This window comes from Rhinolophus hipposideros (genome assembly GCF_964194185.1).
Source record: "Rhinolophus hipposideros genome assembly, chromosome: 9".
NCBI lineage: Eukaryota > Metazoa > Chordata > Mammalia > Chiroptera > Rhinolophidae > Rhinolophus > Rhinolophus hipposideros.
Window position 1 is genome coordinate 17,611,576 of NC_138055.1, and position 20,368 is coordinate 17,631,943.

Here is a 20,368-nt window from a genome sequence, read left to right on the forward strand (position 1 = left end):
ATATTCTCTAATTTCTAGAAATAATAAAACTTTTGAGGTAGGTTGTTACTCTGTCTTTGTTGGAGCCATGGTTCATTTATGTCCCCATCCTACCTGTCCCCTAACAGATAAATAATGGTGGGAAGAATATTAAAGCAGTACTCTCAGTATTTTTCCAGGTGACTGACGCTAAGGCCGCATTTATATAACAACAGAATTGTGTGGGTCAATTTGCAGGTCAACCAGGAAAAGTCAGACAACTAAGCCTGGCCTGGTATTTCTAAATTCCTTGCTATTGTATAATTAGACAATTCTATTAGGGTTGTATAGATGTGGCCATAGTTTGACAATATAATATTAATAACAGATCATGACCTGCAGGTACAAATTTTAAGAATACTAGGAACGTCCTGAAAGGGAGGGAAAAACAGAAAAACTGAAAGAAGAAAAAAAACTCTTTAAGGCTTTCCCATGAAGAAAGAGAACCTGAAAATAAAGTTTATTTTACATTTTCTACTTTGCACTTCAGGTGCTTGGCTTGGATTACTCAGTCAGGTCCAGTGAGGAGGGTAGGAGAGAGAACTGCAGATATTCCCTCTGGCTCTGAGAGCTGAATTCAGAGTTCAGTTTCAGCCGCTTAATAACTGAAAAAAAAATGCATGGGTTGCCAACTCTACCTGTTAATGTTTCTTGAAAAGAAGGAAATGTAGATTTAGTTATTTTAATTGTCATGTATCAATCATGCTTCATATTTCTGTCCACAGGAGACCATCATTTTCACAATGAAGTTATGCAATGTAGTCAAGATTACATAATTTTTTAACATAAAAAAGTTGATGTTAAAATTTTATGTTGTATGTCTGTGATATTAATAATAACAGTGAATAGTGGTCATTCACATTTGGGACATAAGGGTAGGACTTTTTATTGTTTTGTTTACTTCTATACTTACAAATACCTGCAAAAGTAATTAGCCCATCAGAGGCCCATAGTAGTATCATAGTAGGCCCTCAACTCAAAATTGTTGAATGAATAAATAACCTCACAGAATTGTAGCAAAACTGACAGGATGTATTTGTAGGTATTTTATCAACTGTATGTAAAATTCTATTAAAAAAAAGTGAATTATCATCTAACTTCAGCTCACCCCAGATGGAGACTGAAAAAGTTTCTTAATCTCTGTGTATTTGTCAAATGTTAAAGATGATAGTTGTAATAAAATGAACAAACTTGTGGTATATGTGGCTATAACAGATTCCTGAATTTGTGTGTGTGTATCATGCAAAATTAATTGTTTCTCAACACATTAGTTTTCTTGTAAGAGGAAATTTAATGAGAGATTGCTATATGAGCTACAAACTGAAAAAAAACCCCAAAGATTAGAATCAATACAACTTCAAGAAATGAGGTAATTAGTGATTATATTAGGATGAGGTGGGGACGCCTTGCTCCAGGCATGCGCTCACCTGAATCTTTTCTCTCCAGGGCCCGACTACACAAACCTGAAAGGAAAGTGTGATTGGGATCATGCAAAGGGAAGGGGGTGAAAAATGGAGTTCTGCCTTTAATCTTCTTGGATCCCCCAAACCCTCTTCTGATGATGGGGAGAAAAAAACTAGCAGTTGGCTTGGATAGAAAAACCAGTAGAGCTTCAACTATGAAAGCATCTCTAAAACTATGTCTTATTTAAAAAAGCAATAATAAACTTAAAAATCTTAATACCTAAAGAACAGGGGGAAAGTCTACATAGCTGCAAATAGAAGACAGACATCTTAGTCCCTAAAATTTATATCGAAGACTTAAGAGTCTTATTTATTTCATAAAGGAAGGTTCTTTTTAAAATTTTTCTCACATAAAACAAAAAGTGGCCACTGAAGCCAACATTTTCCCTCTTAGTCCTGGCACGGGCAAAACTTGGTGCCTCTGCCTAAGCATTGTCTCAGCAGGGTGCTCTGCCTTTTCTTCCTTTTACTGACAGTTACTAATAAATGACAAAGAGGGGGAAAGAAGGGGTTGGATTCATCCTAACCTGGAGGCACAGCATTAGGCGGGAAGACTTCCTCTTCATCTGAAACAAGAAATAGGTGTACAAAGTCAAGGAGAAAAGGACTTCGTCACGAGTATCCTGAGAAAAGAGAAATCTGAAAAAGAAAAGGAGAAACTACACAAAACACTTTCAGCTGATGATTAAGCCTTAGAAGACTTGATACCTGAAAGATTAAATTTGAGTATTCCAGGCAAAAGAGAAAACAATAAATAAAAGGGTGAGAGAATCGGGTAATCAAAATGAAAGTGTAAATTAATAATTAGAATTCTATGCACGCTTTTTATGTGATTGTAGGTTAGGAAAAAAATTAATGATAAAAAAACGTTGAACCTTGATGAAATCAAGAATGGTGGTGGTTTTCAAGTGCTGATTTTATAACTGAAGTCAACGACAGACGTAATTATATACCACAATGACTTGGACACAGACATAAAAGCATATATGTACTACTTGAGAACTTGTTACCCCCCCCACCATGAAAACCTCATGATTAATTTCCCTTCTATGTTTAAGAAACAAAAGTCAACATTAACTCAACAAATAATTTCCCTTCTATGTTTAAGAAACAAAAGTCAACAATAATTTATATTGATTTAATATAAATCAATTTGTCATACTAAGTTCACCAATGATTATTGTAGAAACTTTAGAAGCATTTTCCCGAGATGATATTGGTGTTGCCCAATGCTATATAATTTTTAAAATATTTACCCATGCACATTTGTACAATTCAAAATATGCCTTAGAGTGTTTATGTGCAAGGCACTGAATATTCCCTTTTTCTAAAACATCTGAATTTTAAAGTGTCTGTTTTAGATGCTTTAATAGGCATTTGGTGTTATCTGAACCACAGCTCCTCTCCTCCCAAAGCATGAAGACTAGTGACAGTGTAAAGAGCAATAATCTTTGTACGTGTGGATGTCAAAACACAAACGTATATGACTATATAAATAGGATACAGCAAACACATGCACGTGTGAAAAGAAGAGGTAAAATAGCACATTTTTGTATAATCTATTTGAATATTTACTACAAATATTATTGACTAGCCTGAAATTTCTTTTCTAAGACTGTCAACCAGGGATACGTTTTAGTACTTTTTTTGAACAAAATAACTAAAGTAATATTTAGAGAACCTAATTTATAGCTTCAGACACTAAGAGGTGATTCACTGGATATTGTGAGAGCCAGGATTCTTCAGAGGAAGATGTCTGTAGTCCAAGAAGCTTGGAAAATGTTAGACTAAATAAAGTGAAATGCTTCTCTTTTTTTGTATTGGGTGTGAGCCTTTACTGAGGGATGTCCCAAAGCCTTCGTTGTGCTAATATGCACTGGCACTGGGATAGAGACATGACACAGCAGTTAGCATTTCCCAAGCTTACTTCACTTTTTAATCCTTTTCTCCTGAAATTCCCATTAACATTCCACAAAATCGTGCATTTGAGGAAATATAGGTATTTCTGAGCTATCAGCAGAATTCTATATTAAGAAGACTGTTAGGTAATTAAACATTTACATAACGAAAAATAAAATACTTTGCAATTTAAAAATATTATTTGCCATACATGTAATACAATGTCAGCAGTTTATTTTTTAACCTGTTTCAAGACTTTTATTTACTGAAATGTGTAAAGAATCTTGATTTAAACTCCTGTAAAAATTCTTGAAAACGAAGTTTTAAAACTCAACCAAATCTCAGAAAGGAACTTCCTTTATTACATACAAACTAGAAACTTGAACCATTTGGAGTCAAATGAACACTTTATTTTACATAGGTTTGGTGGTTGTTCGTATGCTTTGTGCACAGGGCATAATGAAACTTTGAGTTAATTGTTTAGAATGCTAAATGATTGAGAAACTATTCACAAACTTTCATAAAACTAAAATAAAAAGATAATCCATTTTTTAAGCAAAAATTTGATGAGTGAGTAATTTCAACGTCCATTAAATGTTAAGACTACCTGGGGGGACACGCACAATTAGACTATTAAGGCACTACATATTAAAATAGTGCTTCAAAGTGTCATGAAGTGATCTAGATAATCTAGCAATACTTCCAAACACTTGTTACTTCTCAATTGGCAATATTTGAGTCCTTGTACATACATTTTCAAATTTATTGAGGTGCTAGAAAATACAATTGACAAGCTTATTGTTTCCTTCTTTTAAAAGTAGCTTTGGTCTTGACATCCCTTTACGTTAGGAAATAAAGTTAAGAAGTAGAGATCCTGACCTAAATTCTTGAAAAGTTGCCTGGTTGAATTTGATTGAATTAGATGAAAATGAAAGGTTTCATTGTTTTTCTTTTTTTTTTCCTGTTTTTACATTTAAGTCTTTTATTTCTAGGAGGTTTTCTTGTACTATGGGGTTTTTGTTTGTTTGTTTTTTAGTTTCAGGTGTGTAAAACAATGTAATAGACATTTACACCCCTCACAAAGTGATAACCTCCCCCCAATCTACTACCCTTCTGACATCATATAGAGCTGTTACAATTCCATGGACTCTATTCCCTATGCTGTACTCCACACCCTGTGACTATATATGTGTTTAATTATAGTTGACATTCAATATTATTCAGCTTCAGCTTCAGTTGTACAGCACAGTGGTCAGGCATCTACACCGTCCCTGAAGTGGTCTCCCTAATAAGACAAGTGCCCATCATTGTTTTTGTCTACCTTGGAAAAACAGGTTCTACTGCTAGAAGGGGAATCGAATATGCAAATCTTTTGGGTTGTGCCTAATTCAACAACACATATGAAAGGCATGGCATCATACAAAGAACATTTCCAAAGAAAACAAAACAAAAAATACAACATGTAAGTCATATTTTCTTTTTATAGGTGACTACAATGATGATGAAAACGTACACATCTGTTTTTGGCTCTTGAGAATGCAGCATACATGAAGACCTGGACCTAGAGTGGCAGAGATTTCTGCCTAGCTACATAGAAGGGAAATTTACCCTTCTAATGACAAAATTTGGGAAAATAGCATTTGTAAAACCGTAAAAAATGACTCTTTGAACAGCTGAAGTTCTCAGAGAACAATGCCTGGAAACTAGAGAAAGAACTTGGTGTCATATTACAAGCCTGAGATTTTAGGGGGTACAAATGAAATCTGAAATTCAAAGGAAAGACCTCCAGACATAGTAGAATGTGTACATTCTTATAATTCTTCACACTCTCTTAAGCATAAAATAACTTCTACCTATGATTGATTTAAGTTGCATTTGAAATTAATTTTTAAAATGAAACCAATTTGGGATTATTGTTGGGATTTTTAGAATACAGACTAAAAAGTATATAAAATTAAAATATATGTAACTGTAAACAAGCCTCACTTAAATTCTTTAATTTAGACAAATTTATGAATTCCTCCAGCAGGGTCATCCGTTGTAGTAGTTGTTGACATACATGACCAACCATAATAACATCAACGACCACCACCACATATGGACGACAATAACATCAATGGCTAATGTTAATTCGCCATGTTTTGAAGCATTTGATTAACTTATCACCTTTTCTTGATAAGGGGACACACGCCTTCATACTTTGAGGCTTTTGAAATCAGGACTCATCTTACAATAAATATGTATAGTTCATAAATTTTTTCTCCCCCAAATCTGTCAAATCGATGTATCTTATAAAAGTTTTGTCTTAAAATTGAAAAGTACAGTGATATTAATTTTTAACAAAACTCATTACAAAGAAATATGTATTTAGAATATATAAATAAAGCACAGAGACATTTTAGTAGATGGTTGTCTGATACCTAAAGGTAAAATTGCACAAAAACATTTTAGCATACTAGTAAGAAGTACCAAGATAATGTTATTGCAGATGTAAAGGGACCTAAATAAAGAAAACAAATTTTTAATCGTTCTTTAATTTAAAACAAATCATATTACTTAGGAGAAATTTGCTGGGACTTCTGTTGATTCACTTCCTCCTCTGCCAACCACACTCATGCCAAAAGAAAGACGCTTCATCTCAAGTTACGTGAAATCTTTAATATACACAGTTTATTTTTTATAACAGTTTATGTGGTAATGGGAATGCCTGGAAAAAGAAAGTTTTTACTTCTGTTGTCACAATTACCAAAAGCAGTTATTTTTCTGGGAGAAAAACAAAAAGAGGCAGTAAACATCCCAATTGGGTTTACCAAAAACTATACAGACTATAAGCTAATAAGATGAAAACATAAAAATTAAAAAATATGCATCAGAACTTAGGCATTGAAATGAGTACTGATCTTCAAAGCAGTCTCTGATTCTAAGGATGCTGGCACATTTGCAGCCACTCATGGGACTAGTTTTAAACTTCCCACAAGGCCAATTGTTGAAGCACAGAAGACACTTAGTCTCCTGGCTCTATGTTAACACATACAATGTGAGTTGACCAAGAAATGTGTGATCCCACTTGTGCACTCACATTATTCTCTACACAAGGCCCTTGGTGACAATTGTCTACTTCCAAAGCTGAAATCCACCCTCCTCTGTTGATGGTCGTTCTCCTCTCTAAAGCTCCCTAAGGTCAGCGGCAGGAGGGCAGACCCAGCGCCTGACTCTTGCCTGGCACATAGCTGCCTTTCAATATTTGCTGAATAAATGAACGTTAGCATAAAAGGCAGATCTTTGGCCCCACTGAGAGGATACAAAAGAATCTATACTTCACATTTTATTGATTTGCCACCTGTCATTATTCTGGAAGAATTCTAAGCCACGGTAGCATTATCTTTGTAAGGACAGTGCCTCCCAGCATGGTCTGAAAGGATTTGCACATTGAAATTCGGCCATTGCTGTTTGGTTAAACACATCTTTTATTGTCATCTCTCTTGTTTCAATTCCAGGACAAAGTGGGCAGTATTAAGGAACAGGATAGCTGGATGGACAAGTCCAGAGGCAAACAAGCAAACCAACAAATAGTCAAACCCCTTCCTGAGAAATCAGCTGTTTCCCAGACAGACTCTTAGGAAATCTAAAAAGTAGGCAACTCACCCACAAGCAGCACTTATAAGATTGACATCAGAACCAAACAACATTCTGTGGCTAAAAAAAAACAATTTTAGAACAGTTCCAGGCTGTAGCAGAATGATTCAGGCAATCTGGGAATGATATTAAGGCTGTGCTGCTGTGAAAAACATTCTTAATAGTAACAGTCTTGGAGTTATTAACGGAATATACTTCAACCAATTAGATAGATAGGGGACTACAGTGTGAAAATGTACCACTATCCAGGCATGACCATTTTCAATTTTTTAAGTGAGTTGATCTTACATCGTCCATCTGTTCTGAGGGTGAGCACCTAATACACAGCATCAGTGTCTCATTCTGAATCTCACTGAGTAAGACCTTATATGGGACACTCATCCCCCTGCCCAGCAAGCAGGAATGAAAATCTATCTAGATTACCATTGTCTGTACATACTCCAGCTAAGCCAGTGTGGAAATTCAATTGTTCATTCATTCTACAGATATTTATTAGGAAATCAATCGCCTTGTGCAGCTTTCTGCCAGACACTGGAAAATAAATGAGACGAGGGGCCCAAAGGGGTCTTAAGACATGGTGGCTGACTGTCAGAAAGCTTACAGCCTGTTAGGGAAAGGAGTGAATTATTATTACATGATTCAGTGGAGAAAAGAGTGATCGAAAAAAGCAATAAGTCCAAGAGGAATCAGGAGGAGGAAAGGCAGATGAAAGTCAAGGGAAACCTGTATAAAGGAATGAAACTTGAGCTGAATGGTTATAAAAAAAACAATTGGATGGACTGAGGCTTGGGTGAAGGTGAAGGGCAGAGAAGGACATTCTAGTCAATGCTGGAGAAAGGTCTTTTGCATCTGTCAATCTTGTTTATACTCATGCAATTCTTCCTCAACCATGGCTTTATATACAGCAATTTTTATTGTGTCCATATATTTTTTTTTGAAATTTTCCTGTCCTTGCTGAAATTGGGTAATAGTTGAAAGGTCTGTATATTTAGAAATTATTTCTATTTACCTTCCTTCTTTACTTAGAGATGTCACCTTCTATCCTAAACTGATTTTCTTCCTAGGCATGTAGAGCAAATATATACATTGCAGTTTATGTAGTGGAGTATGTGATTGCAAGTGGCCCTGTCCTTGCTTAACTTTTGCAAATGTGAGAAAAAAACAAATGCTACTAATTTCAGGATGCCCTCCCTAGTCATTTGTGCTTGCTTTTTCATCCAACTGTGTTCTGCATAAAGAAAAGAGTTTTTGTTAATTGGTTGACTGGTTGGTTGGTTGGTTGGTTGATTTTAATAAACAGAGAGACATTTTCTCATTTAAGCACACAGATATAATATGATGACTTTTCAGATTAAGGGTCAGGCACAGGCTTTGTTTAAAATTTGACAGCATGCCCTCTTGGATTACATCATCTGCTCTGTTGGTTGAGCCTTACAGCCTGGCCCAAACCCCTTTCCAAATTTGGAAACAGATGTGCCATTGGCCTTAAAGAGAATTATGTTACAATAACTTTAGCCAGGATGTCCAAACATCCTTGAACCCATCTTGTGGAAGGAGTTCAAGGAGTTTGAACTGTCTGCATTCCATAAGCAGATAACCTTCAGATTGTGGCTCATGTGGCCAGGATTAGTAGAGTTCAGGATATTATCCATGGGAATCACTGAAGGTCAAAGACAAAGTCAGTGTACTGATATTATGTATTCATTTATGAGAGTGTAAATACAAGTTAGCTGAAGGAAAGTGGTCCACTGTACTGAAAAAAAGAAGAAAAGTATTTTACTAATGTATAGGAGACAATAATGTCAGAGGAATTAGGTAATGAAACATGACATAAAAACAAAGAGATACTCGACTTAATTTTGAGTGGTGTCCAGAAAAAAAGTCTTATTGTAGTCAGGAAATAATTGGTTGTTCTAAAAATTGACATATAGTTTTCATTACACAAATAAAAAATGAACATATAAATGATGATACAAATATATAAAGCGGATTGTCAAATCTGCTTCTGAAAACTTTCTTCTGTAGAAGACTAATGCTCCTCAGTTTAGGGACAAATGGTCAACAGGACAATGACCACTTCCATGTAGAGATAAAGGAATTAGTATTGCAGGAATCCACATGATAAAGATTATCCATTTTTTTAAAAACTGGACTATCTCCATATAAAGTAAAAACAGAATAATATTACAGGAATAAATGTTTCCAAATCAATAAAAAGCAACATGACATTTGCTTAAGGTTGTCTTTCTTGTCCAGCTACATAAATCATTACGTAAATCTACACGAACACATAGTCAGTGTTACAAAATGAGATGCTGGCCTTCAGAATTACTCATGAAACCTGGAATAGTCCACGCAGTAACATGAAAACGTTCAATTAAAGAAAAATCTGGGCAATCCAGATAACTTTCCAACTTGGCATAATCTCAAGAAGATCAGACACTTCTTTTCCTTCACATGCACATTAGAAGTTGGAAACTACCAATTAATTTGCTGGCATCTCAACAAAGTGTTCGTGATATATTTATCGTTGTTTTTCTTTTAGAAATGTGTGTAATGAAAACTGATCAAAGCATCATTTGTCATTATGTTGATTGGTTCGTGCAGATAAACAAGAAACACTTAACAACATAGACGAAAGAGAAATTCCATGGAGCCACCATGGTAATCATTACTGACCTCTTTCTGCTTCTAATTTTGTTGAATTCAGCCTCATTCTCCCTCCCTCCACTCACCTTTTGGTGGTGCAGTTCCGGCTTCCTTCTCTTTGTTTGGTTCTGTGTGGAAAGTACAAGCACATTTTTAACAGTGTCTTAAGGAAAGCATTTAACGTGTGAGGCGCAATGGGGTGTGGGGGGAAGAAAAAAAAGACAATAGACAGATCATAAATGATACTCATACTCATTTATTATGCTGTACATGAATTATGAATTTGGGAATTATAATGTAGAGTTGCATTAAACTAATCCGATTACTTTTTTAAAAAGTATACATAGGAAGTTGCAATACAGATTTTGTTAAAATACACTTAGCTGCTTTTATAACATGCAGGTTCATGTTACATATAATATATTGGTATGGAAGTCAATATAAAATGTGCGTCACTTCTTTGTAGGCCTCAACAACGGGCTTACTTTTTAAGGAAGTCTGACCCATGCAACGGTTCTAATAGTTTGAACTTCTAAATGATATTGTAGTAAGGAACCACGGTATAAAATCTGAAATTACACAATAGTTTCAATACATTTCAAAATACTTTGGTGCACATATTAATCTTCTGGGTTGAGTTGAGTGGCAATAAATGCAATACGAGAGCAGCAAAATCAGATATTATCAGTTGAGACCATCCAGTTTACATGTCTCTCTGTTCAGCACCACATTCATTTAGATACCTGTAAATGGTGGGTGACTTGTGGTCTATATAAGAAAAAAATTGTTTCAAGCATGAATTCCCTCTTTTTTTGATTGAGTCGAGATCTGAATCTTAATAAGGACAATTTTAACAGAGTGTGGGAAGAGAATTGTTTGAGCAACAGGAAGTCAGTATTGTGCAATGAATATGAAATATGGCATAAGGGAACTAACTCTGTAGTGGCCCAGTGACCGCTCCTGCTCTGAAGAGCAGAAGGGAAACGTTATGTCTATCATGGCCTGTACGTTCTCAGTGTACACAATATTGGCAAAAATAAATCTGTATATGAAAGAAGAAAATATACCAAAGAAGAAATTCCTAAGAAGAATGTCACACATGGATACTGGTTGAAAGAAAGCTAAACGTCAGCCTGCCTCTGTTTAAACTCATGTGGCACTGAACCTGTTTCATTCTTTGGAACACATAGCAATATACTTCTATACTACTTAAGGGTTTTGAGTGTGTGATCTAGTATTTTTAGCTGGACAAAGGGACTCCTATGAGCAGTTAGATTTCTCAAACTGCCCTCCTGAAAATGATTTCTAGGGTGGAAGAACTTTGTAAGCTCCTTATAAATTTCCATGCAAAAAGATCACCAGCAACTGAGGTCTTATTCAATTTCTGCTTTCAGCTAGGCTGGACTGGTCTGTAGTGACCTCCTACCCCTTGTCTTCACACTACATTGTCAATTCAGGGGACATGCTTTAAGTCACCTACTGCCTTGTGAGGTTCTTATAGTTTTGCCTCATGTTTCAGCACAGTGGTTGTATTTTATTTAATTGTTCTCTGGTCCGTATTTTATTTTCTACTTGGCTGTAAATAAACTGAGCACAGGGAAATATTTTCTGCTTGGAGCTGCCCGCTGCATCTGGTACAATGTGTTCGTGCCTAGTTTTCAATAAGTATTGGGTCGGTGGATCTGTATCCTTCTGACGGGTTCGGGCAGAGTTGTGCACATGATAAATACGCTGTGGATAATTCTCGAATGAATATTGGCTTCTCATCCTGTTCAAGGAGGAAGAGTGATGAGAGAGGGTACTTTGGTGTCTCCATGGGAAAATGCACATAGTTTTGGTTGCCTCCATCTTTGGGGCTATTTGACTGGGTAGACATAATTCTGGAGAACCATGTTGGGGTTTAACATTCCACTTGGGCTCAGCATTTCTTTCAATCCTGTTCTCGTTCATAAATCTGTGTAGGTGTAAAAGCAGTGCCTAGGTGTCGCTAGGCACTGCCTCTACCTGTGAGGGAGTTCACTGGAAATAGTACTTGGTTTTTTGTTGTTGTTGTTGTTGCCACCTGGTGCACAACAGGGCACTAAGAACTGGAGAAGTTTCTTCTGATGTTCAGCCTCAGATGTCACTAAACCTTTCTGGAAACTCGCTGAGGAATGTGTGGAGGTGCTTGATAGTGGCATAGTTCAAGTCTAAAAGGGGCTGCTGATCTTCTGGGACTGAGGCGGGATCCGCTTTTCACTCTCACAAGAAAGGTGGGGGTTTTGTTTGCCCTTAGCTACATGTGGAAAAGCACTGCAAATCCTCAGACCCTTGGAAGTTCAGCCTCCACGACTCTAAAACATGGGCATAACTACCGCTTTGGCATACCTCCGAGGGTTTTATAAGTCTGTGATGTGTCATCCAAATTAGATTAACATGAGAGGGTTATACAAACACAATGTATTATTATTATTATTATTATTATTATAAACCTATCACAACTGTGGTCATCCAACTTCTCCATAGGAGTTAGATTAAAGCTCACAGTTCATTGAAGGCTGAATCATGCTGGGATAGACATTCTATACTTGCAGCCCAAACATGTGAATTAGTGTTTTCACTTACCTTCTGGGGGTGGGGCTGGAGCTGGGGTTGGCACTTCATTTTCTAGAAGTGAAAAGAGTAATGGAAGAGTTAAGCTGATGTATCACAGAGAAAAGCTACTTTCCAAAGCCCCAGGCTGCACTCAACTCCAGGCAGCCATCTTACCTGTAGAGGGACGAAGCAGGAAAAGCATCAACCTATGGCATCAAGAGGCCCAAGACACACTGCCTTTTGGCCCATAGTGTGAAGTGAGGATCTAAATGGTATTATACAGATTTTCAAGATGTGGCACAGTGTAGTGATGGACAGAGCACAGGTAAAATGGAGATCCAGGTGTCCTTGCCACTTAGTTATCCCCTCAGGCAGAGCATTTAACGACACTGAGCCTGTTTGTCTTTTCTGGAAAGATGGACACGACGACACCTATTTTATGTGCATAGAGTTGCTGTGAGGATGAAATGAGACAGAGTGCATGGCAAGCGTGTCCCTTGGAGACTAAGGTGCTCACATCCTGTAGAGTCTAAGGTGAGGTCAATACTCAGTAAATGGTTTCCCCAGAGGGCAAGGGCACCACAGTTTCTGACATCATGAGACTCATGAGACTAACTTTCTGAATGGTGATGAAACCAAAGTCCTCTGACTTTGCAGTGTTTCTTTTTATAAGACAAACCACTGTTCATCGGGAAACAAGTTGTTTGTTTCTCACAGTGGTTTCTGGAAGTACCTATGCCTGCAGTAGAGTTCCACCTACACTTATCCTAAGTTTTCAGAGCTCTGGTTTTGAGGTTTTATACCTGGATTTGGATATCCAGAATTATACAGAAGTATGGCGGTAAAACCTGTGAAAGAATCTTCTGTTAACAAATATACTATGTCCAAACAGCTAAAGGCATACCCCGTGACCAAAGGGCTTAGAATTTCCCCTGCTGAGTCCCCACAGATGCCCAGAACTGAGAATTAGTGACGTGTGTGAGAACCAGCTGCTCTACTCCAGAGCAGGAAGAGGCAGTTAATGAAGATGATCTCTTTTAAAGGGATTTTCTGCTTGACAATTAAATACCTAAGAAAGGTTTTTATATTACAGGAACTTTGTAGGATCCCGGGAGCTTTGTCTTTGTCCGGATCTAGGATTTTCCACAGTTTTTCCCTAAGTGATTCTTTCCAAGCCAAGAGGACAATACCTCACAAAAAGCAGTGTGGCCCGAGAGTCACTATGTGAAGGCAGGCATCCTATTTCATACTGTGCAGCCTGGGGTGAGCATAGAAGAAGGAATGGATCTCATGGCAACAGAAATCAAGAGAGAAGCGAGGCAGGGCTGCCTGGATGTAGCAACGTCTCCTTCTATCACTAATTTTTGGTGCCAGGTATAAACTCCCATTTATTGTTTTAAAAAAGAACCAACTCTTTTCATTCAGATGACCATCAATAAGTATATTACTATTTACTAATGAGGGATAAAAAATATGACCAAAGGAGGGAGGCATATAGCCTTTCAGACTGGCAGAAGATAACATGGCAGGATGTGATATGGTTTGAAAGACAAATGTTCCTTCGATGGCATTGAGAGAACAGCTTTCATTTCTTCTCCATGTCATGGAAAAGATCTTTAGTGCCAGCGTCAACCAGAAGACAAAACACTAGCTCAAGCCATTTTATTTTCAGAGATCTGAGTGCAGAGATGGAAATTTAATGTTGACCTCTTGGCTTTGAGTAAATTGTTGCAGCACACAGATATCAGAATACTGAGAGGGAGTAGCCAATTTCTTTGACGCGTTATCTTTTGGATTGTTGCCCATTGTCTGAAGGCCTCTTGTGGCTGTCTCTACAGACAAGTTTCTCTGCCCTCCAGTCTCTTTTTCTCACCGTCCCAGAGATTACTTATGCCACAACTGGGTTTCATCCTGTTATTCTACACGAGAGGTTACCTGTTAGGCCTACACTCTCCAGGTTAGCATTCAAAGTCAATGTCAGCAGGCTCATCCTATCTTTCCCTCCTCTTATTGCACCTCAGTGGTCCCTCTGTTTTACAGCCGATGTTTCTTTTCACCTTCTGACCTTTCTGCCACTGAGAAGAGTGATGATCCTCAACAGACCTTTTCATTTTTTCTCTACATGTGATTCTGTCAGACAGGCCGAGGTTTCAATCCTGACTCTACGCTGTATTAGGGTCAGGCAATTCTTAAATCTCCATCAACCTGCTATCCTCATCTGTGAAATATAACTAATAAGATAAATGCCCTCTTAGGGTGCTAATCCTACATAAAAAGCCTAACACAATTTCTGGCATGTAAATAGAGCTCTATAATTTACAGCAATAACTATTATCATTACTGTCCTTTGGCAATCTTTGTCTTTTTGACATGTCTCTTAAGACTCTCCGAGCTAATTATTCCATTCTGTTCCTCTCCCCTATTTTCTCTGCATTCTGGACCACGGTATAATACACTCTTGTTTCACTAGTTATTTTTAAATTATTTTTCAGTTGTCTCAATACATTTGTGTTTCTTTTCCCTCCCAACTAAACAAGGACAGGGATCTTTCATTCCTTTCCCATCTTCCTGGTACCTCATTTTATTGCTGAAAATACATTAAATGCATAGTGAATTGATTTAAAAAAGAATTAAGAAAGCCTTCTTTGGTGACTGTGTTTGAACTACCAAACTGGCCATGGTTTCTCAGCATCTGTGTAAACAAAGGCCCATTATGTAAAGGAAGCCAAGGTTGCTTAAAATCCTGTTTTCGAAGTAAGGCCAAGGGTGAATTCTAATCAAATAAATAAAAAGAGAATCATCTTGGACATTGAAATTATAAATGTGCCCTGAGTGTGAATTCTCCATCTCCATTATGTTTCTAGTCCCAATGTTCTATGTAACAGCTTCCAAATCAAACTAAAGTGAGAGTTTAAAGGGCTTAACTCAACTTCCAACAAACCCACAGACCATGGGTCATTAATAGCTAACTATATCAGATAGTCAGAACCACAGAAACATTCCAGGATATTAGTGCTGGTACATTTTTAGGATGGTTGCAGGAAGTGAAGGTAGAAATGCCTGCCTGGTAGGTAGGTGGAGCCAGAACTTTTCCTTCTTAAAATCCTAAAAACCTCATTACTTTACAGCCAGTGAAAGAATAAATAAATCACAATCACTTTTTGACACCTACTGCCTACAGGACCTAGTATATATTCACTCTTATAATATTAACAATTCTGTGAAGTCAGTGCTAGAATTACCCCCATTTTGCAGATGGGAACTGAGGCCCTGCGAGGTCCCACAGCTCATTAGGGGTGGGGCCAGGCTCTGGCCCAGTTCTGCCTGACCCAAAATCTGGGATCTCCAGCCTGGGGCTGCACTTCCCTTCTCAGCTGCTCATATGGTAAAGGCAGAAGTAAACTGATTGACTTTTCAGAGCGATTATTGCATGTTTTTTCTCCTGACTTGATTGGTATTATTGGAAATAACAGCACAACTCATCACTAGGTTCTTGGCAGGAATGAATGAGTTTCTGTAGGGGCAGGAAACATAGAGCACACTGTGTAGTTCTTATCTCTTTGTGGTTATCATCACTATTATCAGAATTTTACTGTGACACCCCTGTGAGAATGACACTCATGTCTTTCCTCACATGCCACCTGCTAAGAATTGGGCTTATTTCAAGGTCTGTGGTGGCATCATGTTAGAACATAGTTGGAATGGGGGTAGGAGATGAGGAAGCATCTGGGAAGTAGACTTCTCACTCTCCTACTGTAAAATGGTAATAATTAATTTTGAGGAAATTTACGTGTATTATATAGAGTTTGTACGATGTAGATAACTTGATCAATCAATCAATTCTTGTGGGACATAACGGGTAAGAAAATGAACTCAGTAGTTTTCAGGGAATTTGAAACAAAGAACTCCAGCTGGCCTAAACCTGGAGAGATGAGGAACCAGGAGTGGTGAAGGCCAAGCAGCACATGACTTAGACTGAAAATAAACCATTACAGGTAAGCTTCAGGGCCCCAAGTTATCCCTTTTTGCCTTAAAGGAACTGCTCACACATCTCTTTTACTTTAATTCACACCTTTGTCTCTGACTTTACCCATAGCTTTGCTCTCTTCTCTAAAAATCATTTGCATGTTCCCAAAATTCATTGGCTACCTCTATAACAGTAATTATTCACAGCCATTTCCACAGTACCCCACTGAATAGGGACCGTAAGGAGAAGCACCCATGCGACCAAATTCATGAGCTCTCATTATGAATTTAACAAGAGTGGGGGGGGGGGTTGTAAAACTGGCTAAGAAGAGATGGCTGTGTTTAAGAAGCTCACAGGTAAATGAACTGCCATTTTCTATCAGTTTCGTCACCGAACCAGGTAGATTTGTTCTCTCAAAACATTGTAGACTCACCACCTCTGTGGCTCCTCAAGTGCCTCTAAAACTGCCGTGTGCATACAGATCATCTAGAAATTTGGTCAAGTGCAGATTCTGACTCTGGGGGTCTGCAGCAGGGTTCAAGATTCTGCATTCTAGTAGGCTTTCAGGTGATACTGATGTTGCCATTCCGCCCCGCCCCCCCCCCACACACACACTGAGTAGTAACAAGGCTCAGACTCTACCCTAAATACCACTGAGTGCTCTCCATTTCAAATGAGATCATCAATGCTAAAGGGTTTACAGTAGATGGAGAGTCTTCTTCTCTTTGATCACAAGCTTCTTGAGGACAAGGCCTGTCTCCTCCTTTTCAAATTCTGTACAGCAGGTGCTCCATAAATATAGTTGACTGGCAGCCTGTTCCTACAAGCACAAAAGCCCCTTCTCCCTGCTGCCAAGAAATGAAGAACTGGCCCCTGGCGCTCAAAGGGCAGCTTTCTTCGTCTGCCTTACCCACAGGGAACACTATGTCTCCCATTGGTGACCCTTCGCTGGCCTAATGCTCCCAGGCATTCGCCAGCTTCATCATTTATATTTCTTTGTACTGTCAACACATGTCTTCCGTTTCTTAACAAGGGCAGGAGAGCAATTAGGGCTAGAGTTTTGGCCTTCAGTGACCATACACCCTTTGCCTTTCTAAGGAATCCTCACTTTCAAAATCTGGGCTGAATTTCTTAGCAAAAAACCCTTAGACTACCATACCACCTCCACTCTCAACTAGCTTAGCTTTGCTCTAACTACTATCAGAGAGCACTTGGCCTTGGGAAGCTTTAGGTCTTCCCTCTTAAGATTTAGAGCAAACAGGTACTTATCGAGGTGAGGTCCTACTATACCTGTACTTTTTCAAAAGACAAAGGGCAAATTCTGTGGGACTTTTCTGCCAGGTAAATAAAGCTGGCTTTTTGTACCCCCTCTCACTGTCCCATTGTCTCCATTAGAAAACATACCAACAGAATGGACTAAAGAAGCAGGGATATACAAGTTGTTGTTCTTAAACTTTTTTTTTTTTTAATAAAATGAAGAAACGAGGGTACTCTGACACATTAAGCCCAAGGAAATATTTTAATGGATAACAGGAAAATTAACTGGATTCTGAACCAGCAACTAAAGCGAGCTCCTTCCTCCTTCTGCAAGGGCGGCTGACGTTTGATCCTGTCTAACTCATAGATATAGACTTTCTCTTCCTCAGCAACCCTGAAATGCTTTCAAAGGGCTTGAGCTATTTGTGGTGGATTTTTCCTATGACCACCTACTGTAAAAAGCACAGGTATGCCACCAATGGTAGGCCTGCACAGTGAGTGCCAGGGCGTTCTAACTGACGGGCACTGGTGGCAGCTATGAAGCAGACAGCCCATATGTGGCCTTGGTGCTGCCACTGAAAGACTAGGAACCCGGTAACTCCATAAATGGTTTTGCTCTCCCCAAAGCAGACCATTTCTACTTTCAATGATCAAGGGATAGTCAGCAAATTAAAGGGAAAAAACTCTGAAGTCTGAAGAGGCATTAACCTGCCTCTCTCTATATGTGCCTCTACCCCAAAATGATACAAACAACCCAGCTTTCTCCTTCCCCTGGGCTCAATGGCTCAAATAATACATTGTTTGACCTTCTTAAAAATATTTTATGGACTCTCGTGTTCAATTTAATTGAGCTTTTTGGTAACACAGAAGGCATAATTACATCATCTAATACGCTATATAGCCACAGAAAAGACGGGAAGAGCATATAATAACACTTGTTATCCTTGAGTAATGGAATTATAGGCCTTTTTTGTGGCTTTCTTTTGGTCACTTTTTTGGGTTAAAATAAATGTACTGAAAACATCCTTTGGTAATTTGGCATACAGGAGAAAATTGTATGTTATTTCTAATTATTATTTTTTTAGTCTTAATATCAAGTTGTTGGTTTAAAGTAAAATATGTGAATGCCCTATGCATTACAAACGTCCTGGTGAATAAGGCTGTATCTGGCCAACTGCTGTTTTGTCACTTTTGGTAGTACAGCAAATTATTGTTCTTTTTAGGTTAAATATGTCATAAACACTGTCAGGTATATTCCCTATTGAATGTGAGGTTTGCACTGCATACGTGTGGCAGCCTGGATCTCACATGCCTAGAAAACAGCAAAATGGAAACTGCTTTAATATAAAATATTGTTCATGTGGTGGTGTTCATAACTCTTAGAGAAGTTTCGATTATATGAATCATAAGTGTCAGCAAAAAAAATCAGCAAGTATAAATGATAGTGCATGTGTATTGGTCATATTGCTTATATATCAGAGATAAAGGCTTTGGACAGAAATTAATGTTTACTTTAATGTTGCATAATTTCATGCTTATTTTGTCCTGTGTTCTATTCATTATAGGCTGATATTTTCCACCTTGAGTTTTAAGGGAATTACACATTTTTAAAGAGCAATTCTATATTGATTTATAATAATGATTCTCAAAGTATGGTCTGAAATCCCCTGAAACCCCATTAAGAAGTCCACGAGGTTAAAAGTATTTTTAAAATAATGTTAAGACATTATTTGCCTCTTTCCATTCACATTCTCTCACAAATCTGCAGTGATGTTTTCCATAGGATATAGAATGTGTGATGACATAATGCTCCGACAGTTAATAGGACTTGTGCTATGTATTCTTTTTTAAAATTTTTAATCAATTTTAATGTCTAATATATAATGTGCGTAAACAAACACTTTTAATTTTTCTCAGTGATTAGTAATAGTGCAACTTTTAAAACAAAAAGTTTAAAAACCATTTGGAATTTATTGCAATCTTGTTAAAAATATTTTGTGTATATGTTTTTTAAAAAATAAACTCATGTCACGTGCCTCGTTTAGGAAAAATCTATAACCTTGATTAATAAAATGAGTGAAGCAGTCAAAATAAAAGCCATAAATTGATTCAGGGCGGGGGGTGGGGGGTAAAAATTTATTTTCCTATGTGCACAATAAGAGGGACAAAAGGGCAATATCGTCTAGTATCACTTCTCCTATTCAGAATTCAACTATCTAGCAATCTCACTTATCTAAATAACAACTGCTACTCAACAAATTTAAAAAAGTCTCCAAAGAGCAAAATGGATTTGTCTCAAGATCCTCAAGCCCCTTAAACTCTGAGCACAAAGAGTTCAAGTGCTTTATTCACAAGAGAAGCCCCTGACCAAGGTCCTCATTTAGTCTGGGAACTGGGACTAAGAGGAGGCAGGCCAGGTGCCCAGGGAACAATTTTTAAGGATGCACTCATCACAGATGCTGACCCTGTACTTGTATAACCCCGTAAGTGAGTGCCTCCTTAAATGTGGTGCCTTAGGAGCCTTGCCGGGGGAACTTCATGTTGTAGCCCTACTCATCGAGATTAATGACTTGCATTGGAATTCACAGCAAACAACAAAGGGAAGGGAAGGGGCAGTTTCACATACTGACTGACAACAGTAATGAAAAAAGACAGCAGCTTCCCAGCAAGCGATGAACCAGGAAAACTATGAAAAATTGGACACAAATTCAAAATACAAATAATATGAGCCCATTTAATACAAAAGCAAATAATTTGGACCGTCAGGATATCTATCACATGGCACAATAACTGATATCTCTAATTTAACACAAAGTTAAATTATATCCACTTTACTTTGTTTTTAAAAGCGAGGAGTAACATACTACATTCTAGGCATATTTCTACCCAAATCGATCGAAACAAT

At 37.8% G+C, this 20,368-nt stretch overlaps 1 protein-coding gene across 5 annotated transcripts in view; it reads right to left on the minus strand.

Moving 5' to 3' along the window:
• The window catches only part of MYBPC1 (myosin binding protein C1), an 82,784-nt gene that overhangs the window by 54,270 nt on the left and 8,146 nt on the right, over nt 1–20,368 (minus strand). For 3 of the 5 annotated variants that reach the window (XM_081059680.1, XM_081059682.1, XM_081059683.1), the window contains exons 2-5: nt 12,270–12,311; nt 9,752–9,793; nt 2,009–2,047; nt 1,446–1,481 (exon numbers count right to left, since the gene is read on the minus strand). In XM_081059680.1, the coding sequence (XP_080915806.1) occupies nt 1,446–1,481; nt 2,009–2,047; nt 9,752–9,793; nt 12,270–12,311 (159 nt within the window). The remainder of the gene's footprint in view (nt 1–1,445; nt 1,482–2,008; nt 2,048–9,751; nt 9,794–12,269; nt 12,312–20,368) is intronic. The other 2 variants (XM_081059681.1, XM_081059684.1) reach the window with 1 other exon arrangement.